Raw genomic sequence first — 11555 nt, 5'->3', positions numbered from 1 at the left:
AATGTATGACATGTTATTTTTTTCCAGAAAATAATTTAAGTTTAAATCTTTTTTCAAGTTGAAATAATAGGACTTGTGAGAAGCGCTGGAAATGTTTTTATAGCACTATAAAATGTATTTCTTGATTATGAATTTGTTTCAGCCTGGAAAAGATTCTGAACATAGAGATACACATTTTCAGTTAAACTCTCATTATCTAAAAGTCAAGATTCCATCTTCCCACTATAGGTCTGCTTTTGAAAGCAATGCAGGTAGAACCATTTAGTTCTGACTCAGTCCCCAAAACCTGCATTGATAAGAACTAGTCTTATATTAACTAATATTTTTTGAAAAGACTATAAATATGTACTGATTGGGAATATTTAGAAATATATACATACATATATATATATATATAAACAAATCTAGGAAAAATGTAGGGAAGCTATATACTTATAGCTACATACAAGCTGATGTTTTAAAATTGGACTGATAGTTGACAATTACATCAAATGAGACCCCTGGGAAGCAGATATTCAGACAGTATAAAGAGTTCAAACATCAGGGGGTAATGACTAAGAAAGGAAGGCAGGGAAGAAGCAGGATTATGCAAGGATAGCCTCAGTCTTCAATGCAGATCTGACAGAAGCTCTCAACAATGGGGAGTTCTGGAGCAAAGATTGTCTATTACGAAAGTCTTGTGTTGGGCTATTATGCCCAGATATTGGCTGGGGGCTGCTTAAAAAGATGGTGGCCTCAGCATGAAAGCTGAAGCATATTCTAAAGATGTTGTAGTTGGGGGCTATCAGCTAACTACACTCCTTGCACTGGAACAGCTGGTTCTTTGAAGAAACCTGAGCAGAGGACCTTCAGGACTGCCACAATGATGATGATAATAGTTATCATTGAGTAGCTCCTACTCTCCAGACACCATAGATTCTCTTTACATATATTATTTGTAACCCTTGCATCACAGTCCCTAGATATACAATAACCTTCATTGTTCAAATGAGAAAATTAAATATAACTAGTAAGTTAGAGGCTGATGTGTTCAGTTTATTGTAAATATGCCCATAAACATTTCTGACAAAAATTTTCCTAATAAACTATTCCAGATTATGTCTTGTACCAACAATCAGTTTAAGAGCTTTTAAGCCAGAAGGGACATGGTTGCTTCATGGAGTCTAAAGGCTGAAAAGGCAACTGATTTCTGGAAATAAAGCTGCCTGTCTCTGTTTGATTGTCTATCACTCTTACTTTCTACTCTACCTTTCTACCCATTTCTTTGCTTTTGCTATCCTAGATGTTCTCTCTCTCTCAGTCTTAAGCTCTGTCTCTTTTCCTTGGTCTCTCTTACTTTCTCTCTCTCTCTCTCTCTCTCTCTCAATCTCTGTTCACAATCTGTGTTGTCTCTGTCTTCTCTTTCTCTTTTTTCCTCTCTCCTTCTCTTTGTCTTCCTCTTTTTCTCTCCTTCTCTGTCTTTTGCTTTTCATTCTTCCTCTCCTACCTCCTCTCCTCTTCTCTACCTCTTCCTTCATCTCCTCTCCATTCCCCTCTTCTCTCTTCCTTCATCTCTCTCTTTTGGCCGTCCCTTCCTCGATTTCTGTTACTTTCTTTAGGTCTTGTATCTTGTCTGTTTCCTGACTCCGTCTTTCACTCTTTCTTGCTTTGTCTACCTGTCTGTCTGCCTCTTTGTATCTTCAAGAAGTAAAAAATGAGCCTACATCCTACTTTATAATTTCTTTAACTTTGATGTTCCATAAATGAAAGTATCTATATACATTTAAAGTTATATTTAAACCAATTATCCTTGCTACATATATTTTCACAGCTTCAGAAATAACTTATAATCTCTTTCCACAAAAAGTACAATAATATACTAAGAATTAAATGCTGAAAGTAAAATACCTTTCTTAGCAGTTAACAAAGATAACTGAAGCACCATTTCCTAACTCAACACTCTAATTAGCTTTTCTTTCTAAATTAATAGTAATTTCAACCAAAGTATTCCTTTCAACAAAGGTATTCTCATATAGTTGCTATGCCATATAGAGTTTTCTTGGACGTTGTTTGATCTAGCTCAAGTGAGAAAATTCTTTAGTTTCCTGTGACGTGGTTTAAAATTTAATGAACAGATTAAGGATTTTCTTAGTATCGTATATTATGATCTAGTCAACTAACTTTAAATTGTAGTTTTACTATACTAAAATATTTTATTTCTTTCTGCTGTTCAATCCCTATTTTATAAAAACATTTATAGAAAGCAAATTCCAGTACTCCTGGTAAGAAAAACAGAGGCCTTTTAACAAGTACTCCATCTTCAGAGACAGCTGGTTTTGTGGTAAGTATTAGCATTTGACACTTGTAGTATCTGTTTTCTGGCTCCTCCTCTCCCCATTCTTCTATTTTTCTTATATCAGGGGAATATTGCCTATGGAGAATAATATCTGTGTTTTCCTGTTGCTTAAGCACACTTTCAATGGAAGTACTCTATATAGTGCTAAGAGAAGGAAAAACTAGAGTACTGCAGCAACAACCAGGATTCTTACTTTTTTCCCTTCAGTTTTAAAAATTGTGGTGAAATGTATATAACATAAAATTTATAAGTTTAACCATTTTTAAGTGTACAGTTGAAGTATATTCATTCACATCATTATGCAACCATCACCACTATTCATCTCTAGAACTTTTTTCATCTTGCAAAACTGAAATTCCATATGCATTAAACAGTAACTTCCTGCTCCTCCCTACCCTAGCCCCTGGAAACCACCATTTTACTTTGTGTTTCTATTAATTTGACTACTCTAGTTACCTCATATAAGTGGAACCATACAGTATTTGTCCTTTGTGACTAGTTTATGTCACTTAGCATGGCATCTTCAGATTCATCTATATTACAGCATGCATCAGAATTTTATTTTTAAGGATGAACTGATACTCCATTGTATGAATATGAAACATTTTGTTTATCCATTCATCTGTTGATGGACAATAGGGTTGCTTCTGCCTTTTGACAATTGCGAATAACGCTGCTATGAACATGGGTGTACAAATATATGTTTGAGTCTCTGCTTTCAATTCTTTTGAGTATGTATCTAGAAATGGAATTGCTAGAGCATATGGTAATTCTATTTTTAACTTTTTGAGGAACCACCACACTGTTTTCCATAGTAGCTGTACCATTTTACATTCCCACTAGCAAAATGCACAAGGGCTCCAGTTTATCTACTTCCTTACCAGTGCTTGTTATTTTCTTTTTTGTAATAGTCGTTGTTATGGATGTGAGGTGATATCTCATTGTGGTTTCGATTTGTATTTCCCTAATAAGGATGACATTGAGCATCTTTTAATGTGTTAATTAGCTATTCATATATCTTCTTTGGGAAAATATATATTCAAGTCCTTTGTTTATTTTTGAATTTTTAATTGCTGAGTCGTAGGAGTTTCTTATATATCTGGGATATTAACCCATTACCCAACATATGATTTACAAATAATTTGCCCCCTTCCATGGGTTGCCTTTTCACTCTGTTGATAGCATCCTTTGATGCACAAATGTTTTTTATTTTGTCATAGTAAAATTTATTTTTCTTTTCTCATCTGTTCTTTTGGTGTCATATCCAAGAAATCATTATCAAATCCAATCTTATCAAGTCTTCAGTCAAACATCCAATGTTCCTCTTCAGTGTGAGCAATCCTCACAGAGGTCCATGCAGCAGCTTACATGGCAGTGTGGGGACTGCTCAGGCACAAGGAGATGAAATCCAGTATTTTTTGTAACAACACTTAGGCATAACATCCATGGTCTCCACAAAGGCCATGTGTAATTACAATGTCCCTGCACTCAGGGAAACCCAAAGTATTTTATGTAGGGCAGTATTTATTTATTTATAGTGCATTTATAGTTTTTCCTAGAGATACAATTTTCCAATCAGACATTATTTTTACCATAAGCAACATTGCCTAGTAACACAGCTGACATTCTTACACTTATCAGGTTCCTAGGGAAAAGGAGTTACAGATTTAACCAAGAGATGCTCATGATGGAAGAAACGGTTTTGTTAATACTCTGCTAACAGTCTTTCCAGTGGCCCCAAAATCAATACTTTTTCCAGAAAATGAGTGTCTCATTTTTTATTCATTCTTGGTTGATATTTGGAGTTAAAATGTATTGATGAATAACAAATGTATCAAAATGATTTTTTCATGGCAAAACTAATTTAGTGACTATTTTACAAGTATCAACATATTTTTAAAATTGAGGTACAATTTACATTTTATAAAACTCAGTTTACTAAAGTGTATAATTCAGTGGTTTTTAGTGTACTTACAAATTGTGCAACTATCATCACAATCCTATTTAAGAACATTTTCATCACCCCATTCATTTATAGTCAGTCCTCATACCCCCATCCCACCCTCCAGTCCCAAGAAACTACTGATTTAGTTTCTGTCTCTGTAGGTTTGCTCTTTCTGAGTATTTCATATAAATGAGATCATATAACGTGGCGTTTTGTGCCTGGCTTCTTTCACTTAGCATAATGTTTTAAAAATTCATCCATATTATAGCAGGTATCGGTACTGCATTCCTTTTTTATGACCAATGTATTAGTCTGTTTCCACACTGCTATAAAGACATACCCAAGACTGGGTAATTTATAAAGAAAAGAGGTTTAATTGGCTCACAGTTCTGCATGGCTGGGGAGGCCTCAGGAAACTTACAATCATGGTGGAAGGGGAAGAGGCACGTGGCAACAGGTGAGAGAGAGCATGGAAGAGCAGGGAAAACTACCTTATAAAACCATCAGATCTCGGGAGAACTCACTATCATCAGAACAGTATGGGGAAAACCACCCTCATGATTCAATCACCTCCCACCGGGTCCCTCACTCGACCTGTGGGGATTATGGGGATTACAATTCAAGATGACATTTGGGTGGAGACACAGCCAAACCATATCAACTGAATTATATTCCATTATATAGATATACCATATTTTGTTTATCAATTCAGTTTATGGGCATTTATTTCCATTTATTATCTATTATGAATAATACTGTTATGAACATTTGTTGACAAGTTTTTGTTAAACGTGTTTTCAGTTGTCTTAACTATATACAGTCATCCCTCAGTATCCATGGGGAATTGGTTCCAGGACTTCTCAAAGATACCAAAATATGTGGATGCTAAAGTTCCTAATATAAAATGGCATAGTATTGTTTTTTTGTGTATAAACTATGTGCATCCTGCACACCTTAAATCATCTCTAAATCAATCAGTCATCTTTTTGGAAATTTTTAATTTGGTACAGAAATATGTGGTGATTTCAGTAACCTGATAGAAAAATGGATATGGCAGTTAGGACACAGTTCTATGTTAGAGACAGTGATTTAAAAATCTCTGGTGTTCAAATGGTAGGCATGAAGATAAGAGAATAATGCTGGGAAGTTTACATTTAAAGGAAGGGCAGGGGAAGTTATTATAGGAGGTATGGTTGCTGAGTACATAAATTTCATTTAGTAGGCATTTGATAAATGTTTGGATGACTGAATAGAAAAAATGTATCATAGCAAACAAAAATTCCTAATTAAAAAATAACTTTAAAGTCAAAGAATGTTATAACCCATTTTACAGATTGATTTGTCTCTAAACATGCATCTTTTGAAGAGTTATTTCCAAATGTCAGTAATTACATGTATTCAGATGAAATTGTTCCTGTGTCAAGTTTACAGGAAAATGCTTCCAATGAGATGGTATTTTTCAACTTTTCTTTAATTACTTAAAAATCATTGCTTTTGCAATGTTTAACTCCTACAAAAGAATAATGTGTTCTTTTATAGATTGATTTGTCCTCAGTGCAAAAAGCATCTTTTGAAGAACTATTTCCAAATGTCAGCAATTATGTTAATTCAAATGAAATTGTTCCTGTGTCAAGTTTGCAGGAAAATTCTTCAAATGAGGTAGTATTTTCCATTTTTCCTTCAATTACTAAAGGAAATAATTACTGTTACATTAGATACTTTGTATATGAGGTGCTTTAAGAAATCTCTTAACATATCAGAAACATAATTTGCAAATATTTTCTCCTATTCTGCGGGTTGCCTTTTTACACTTTGGTTAGGGTCTTTGATGCACAAAATTTTATATTTTTTATGAAGTACAATTTGTCTATTTTTTCTTTTGTTGCCTATTCCTTTGGTGTCCTGTGCAAGAAATCATAGCCAAATCAAATGTCTGAAGCTTTTTGCCTTTCCTTTCCTTTCCTTTCCTTTTTTCTTTCTTCCTTCCCTTCCTTCCCTTTCTTTCTTCTTTTCTTTCTTTCTTTGACAGAGTCTCACTCTGTCCTCCATGCTGGAGTGCCAGGGTGCAATCAAGGCTCACAGACTCACTATAGGCTTGACTTCTAGGGTTTAGGTGATTCTCCCACCTCAGCCTCTCGAGTAGCTAGGACTGCAGGTGTACACCACGATGTCCAGCTAATTTTTTGTATTTTTTGTAGAGACAAGGTTTTGTTATGGTGCTCAGGCTATTGCCCTGTATTTTCTTCAAATGTTTTTTTTTTGTTTTAGGTCTTGCATTTAGGTCATTGATCCATTTTGAGTTAATTTTTGTGTATGGTATTAGGTAAGGGTCCAGCTTCATTCTTTTCAATGTAGATATCCAGTTTTCTCAGCATCATTTGTTGAAGAGACCATCCATTCCCCCATTGAATGGTCTGGCCCCCTTGCCAAAAATGATTTAAGCATATATTTGAGGGTTTATCCCTGGGTTGTCTATTCCATTGATCTATATGTCTATCTTTATGTTAGTACCACATGGCTTTGATTACTGTAGCTTTGTACATTTTGAAATCAAGAAGTGTGAGTCCTCCAACTTTGTTCTTCTTTTAAATTATTGCTTTTACTATTCAGGATCCCTTGAGATTCCATGTGAATTTTAAAATGGGTTTTTCTGTTTCTGCAAAACACATCATTGGGCTTTTGATAGAGATTGAATGGAATCTGTAGATCACCCTAGGTAGTAATGGCATCTTAACAGTATTACATCTTCCAATCCATAAACATGGGATGTGTTTTCATTTATTTATGTTTTCTTTAATTTATTTCACCAATGTTTTGTAGTTTTCATTGTGTAGGTCTTTAACTTATTTGGTTAATTCCTAAATATTCTTTTGGATGCTATTATGAATTGAATTGTAATTTCTTTTCTAATTGCTTATTGTTAGTGTGTAGAAGTTCACCTGATTTTTGTGTGTTGACTAGTGTCCTGTTAATTTGCTGAATTTATTTATTCTAATAATTTTTAATTCAATCTTCAGGGTTTTTCACAATGATACCATGTTATCTGTGAACAGAGATAATTTTACTTCTTGCTTTACAATTTGGATGCCTTTTATTTCTTTTCCTTGCATAATTGCTCTGGCTAGAACTATCAGTAGTATGTTGAAAATGCAGACATCCTTGCCTTTTTCTTCATCTTGGAGGAAAAGCTTTCTGTCTTTCACCATTGAATGTGATGTTTACTGTGAATTTTCATATATGGCCGTATTAGTTCATTTTCACATTGCTATAAAGAAATACCTGAGACTGGGTAATTTATAAAGAAAAGAGGTTTCTTTATATAAAGAAAAGAGGTTGCTTATGGCTCCTCAAGCTGTATAGGAAGCATGATTCTGGCACCTGCTTCTGGAGAGGCCTCAAAAAGCTTCTAATTATGGTGAAAGGCAAAAGGGGAGCAAGGCATCTTACATGGCCAGAGCAGGAGGAAGAGAGAAAATGAGGAGGTGCCATACACTTTTAAACAAGATCTCACAATAACTCTCTCACTAGAACAGCAAAAAGGGCATGGTGCTAAACAATTGAGGACCAACCCCATGAAGTACCACTCCCTTGATCCAGTCACCTCCCACAAGGGCCCACCTCCAACACTGGGGATTACAATTTAACATGAGATTTGGGCAGGGACACAAATCCAAACCATATCAATGACTTTTATTTTGTTGAAGTAGTTTCCTTCAATTCCTAGTTTATTGTTTTTTATCACAAAATGGTACTGAATTTTGTCAAATGCTTTTTTGGCATCAATGTAGAAGATCACATGTTTTTTCCTTTCATTCTACTATATGTGATATATGACAGTGATTGATTTAAGTCTTGCCAAATTAAGCAGAAACATTGATTGATTTTTGTATGTTGAACCATCCTTGCATTCCAGGAATAAAACCCATTTAGTTGTGGGCTATCATCCTTTTAATATGCTGCTGAATTTGGTTTACTAGTAATTTGTTGAGGATTTTTGCTTCAATGTTCATAATGGATATTGGCCTGTAGTTTTCTTTTCTTGTAGTGTCCAGAAAAGACACTTTGTTTGACTTTGGGTAATGTTTGTCTCAAAGAATGAGTTATGAATCATTCCTTTCTCTTCTTGGAAAGTTAGAGAAGTATTGGTATTAGTTCTTTAAATGTTTGGTAGAATTCACTAGGGAAGCCAACAGAATCGGGGCTTTTCCTTGTTGGGAGTTTTTTCATTAGTGATTCAGTCTCCCTACTAGTTCTATAGGTATATTCCAGTTTTCTATTTCTGCGTGATTTAGTATTGAGATGCTTTGTGTTTATAGGTATTTGTTTATTTCATCTAGGTTATGAAATTTGTTGCTATGCAATTGTTCATAATACTCTCTTTGTAATTCTTTTTTTGGTAGAATTGGTAGTAATGTCACCACTTTCATTTCCAACTTTAGTAATTTAAGTCTTCTTTCCCTTTTTATTAGTATTTTTTCATTAAAGGTTTGTCAGTTTTGTTGCTGTTTTCAAAGAACCAATTTTTGGTTTGATTGATTTTCTTTATGTTTTTTTCTATTCTCTATTTTGTTTATGTCTGCTCTAATCTTTATTATTTCCATCCTTCTGCTAGGTTTAGCAGAAGGTTTAGTTTGGGTTTAGATTGTTCTTCTTTTCTAGTTCCTTAAGTTGTAAAGTTAGGTTGTTGATTTCAGATATTTCTTGTTTTTCAATTTAAGCATTTATAGCCATAAATTTCCCTCTTAGCACTGCTTTGGCTAAATTCCATAAGTTTGGATATGTTGTGTTTTTGTTTTCATTTGTCTCTAAGTATTTTCTAATTTCCCTTGTGATTTCTACTTTGGCCCATTGGTGTTTAAGAGCATGTTGTTTAATTTTCACAGTTTGTTGAATTTTTCAGTTTTACAAACTCTGTTTTTTTATGACTTCATTATATTTTGGTCAGACAAAATACTTTGTATGATATCTATCTTTTAAAATATATTGAGACTTAATTTATGGCCTGATATATGGTCTATCCTGTAAAATATCCCATGTGCACTTGAGAAGTATATATATGCTGTTATTTGAAAGATTGTTCTGTATATATGTTACATGTAATTGATTTATTGTATTAAGTCCTCTATTTTCTTATTCTCTTCTTTCTGGTTATTCTATCAATTATTGAGAGGGAGGTATTAAAGTCTTCAACTATTATTGTAGAACTGTCTATTTTTCCCTTCAGTTCTGTCAGTTTTTACTTCATATATTTTGATGGTCTGTCATTCAGTGTATAAATGCTTATAATTGTTATATGTTTTTGTTATCTTGAGTCTTTTATTAATATATAATGTTCATCTTTGTCTCTTATAACCTTTTGATTGAAACTTTATCTGATATTATGATAGCTGCCCCTGCTCTCTTTTTTTTACTATTTACATGGAGTAGCTTTTCCTATTCTTTCACTTTCAATTTATTTATATCTTTGAATCTAAAGTGAGTCTCTTATAAACAACATATAGCATATGCTTTTTATCTATTTTGCCAATCCCAATTTTTCTATAGGAGAATTTAATTCATTTATTTAAAATACTTACTGATAAGGACAAACTTATTTTTGTCATTTTGCTCATTGTTTCCTATATGCCTTTATATTTTTTTGTCCTTCACTTTCTACATTACTGTCTTCTTTTGTGGTTAATTGATTTTTTTGTAGTGAAATATTTGAATTTATTTCTTATTTCTTTTTGTGTATATTCTATAGCTATTTTCTTTGTTGTTACCAGAGGGATTACCTTTAGCAGTCTAAAGTTATGGTACTCTAATTTGAATGTATTTAGCAGTCTAGAGTTATGATACTCTAATTAGAATTTATGGTTGACTTCAATGACATACAAAAACTTTGCCCCTTTACATCTCTGCCCCCACCCCTTTCAGATGATGATGTTAACATTTTTATACATCATGTCCGTTAAAACATAAATTAATATTTTTTTTGAGATGGAAACTCACTCTATTACCCAGGCCGGAGTGCAGTGGCACGATCAGGATTCACTGCAACCTCCACCTCCCAGGCTCAAGCAATCCTCCCAGTTTGGCTTCCTGAGTAGGTGGGACTACAGGCATGCACCACCATGTCCAGCTAATTTTTGTATTTTTTTGTAGAGACAGGGTTTTGTCATGTTTGTCAGGCTGGCCTCCAACTCCTGGGCTTAAGCAGTCTGCCTGCAGCTGAGATTACAGGTGTCAGTGACCATGCCCAGCCAATAATACTTTTAAACACTTTAGTCTTTTAAATTATGAAAATAAAAATGTGAGTTACAAATCAATGTTACAATAATACTAGCTTTTATGCCAATAATTATTTTTAAAATTTATTAGTCTCTTAAATGATATAGAAAACAAGAAGTAGAGTTATAAATTGTTGTTGTAATAATAATAGCTTTTATAATTGCCCCTTCTATTTGCCTTTATTTAGATCTTCATTTCTTCATACAGCTTCAAGGTACTGTCTAGTGTCCTTTCATTTCACGTTATAGGACTCCCTTAAGCATTTCTTGCAGGGCAAATCTAGTGGTAACTACTTCCCTCAGCTTTGTTTATCTGGGAATGTCTTAATTTCTCCCTCATTTTTGAAGGACCGTTTTACTGGATGTAGGATATTTGGTTCACAGATATTTTTCTTTTATCACTTTGAATCTGTCAGCCCACTGCCTTCTGGTAGCCAACATTTCTGATGAGAAATCTGTTGATTATCTTATAAAGATCCCTTGTATGCGACAGGTCACTTCTCTTGCTGCTTTCAGGAGTCTTTCTTTGTCTTTCTTTCTAAAGTTTGATTATAATAAGTGGATGTCTTTCAGTTCATCTTACTTGGAGTTTGTTGAGCTTCTTAGATGTTTATGTCTTTTATCAAATTTGGAAAATTTCACTCATTATTTCTTCCAATATTCTTTCTTCCCCCTTTTCTCATTCTTTTCCTTCTGGGACTTTCACAATATACATGTAGGTCTGCTTGATGGTGTCCCACAGGTCCCTTATACTCTGTTCATTTTTCTTCAATTTTTAAACTTATTTTCTTCAGCCTGAATGAATTTGTTGTCCTGTTTTCAAGTTTGTAGATTCTTCTGCCTAATTAAATATGCCCTTGGATCTTTCTAGTGAATTTTTCCTTTCAGTTATTGTATTTTTAAGCTCTAGGTTTTTTGGGGTTTTTTTTTTTTTTTTTTTTTTTTGCTTCTTTTGAGGTTTTCTCTTTTTATTGATATTTTAATTTTGTTTATACATAGTTTTCTT

At 33.7% G+C, this 11555-nt stretch overlaps 1 protein-coding gene across 1 annotated transcript in view; it reads left to right on the top strand.

Moving 5' to 3' along the window:
* Window positions 1-2239: 2239 nt before the first annotated feature.
* LOC105555483 (meiosis-specific kinetochore protein-like) overlaps window positions 2240-11555 on the top strand; it is a gene marked incomplete at its 5' end in the record, with an annotated part of 42996 nt that continues 33680 nt past the window's right edge. Inside the window, 2 exons of the mRNA XM_012002451.1 lie at window positions 2240-2320; window positions 5820-5939. Of these exons, the coding sequence (XP_011857841.1) occupies window positions 2240-2320; window positions 5820-5939 (201 nt within the window). The remainder of the gene's footprint in view (window positions 2321-5819; window positions 5940-11555) is intronic.

Source organism: Mandrillus leucophaeus, unplaced genomic scaffold (genome assembly GCF_000951045.1).
Source record: "Mandrillus leucophaeus isolate KB7577 unplaced genomic scaffold, Mleu.le_1.0 Scaffold688, whole genome shotgun sequence".
In the NCBI taxonomy this organism is placed as follows: Eukaryota; Metazoa; Chordata; class Mammalia; order Primates; family Cercopithecidae; genus Mandrillus; species Mandrillus leucophaeus.
The sequence above is the reverse complement of the archived record's forward strand: the minus strand, read 5'-3'. Positions and strand labels throughout refer to the sequence as shown.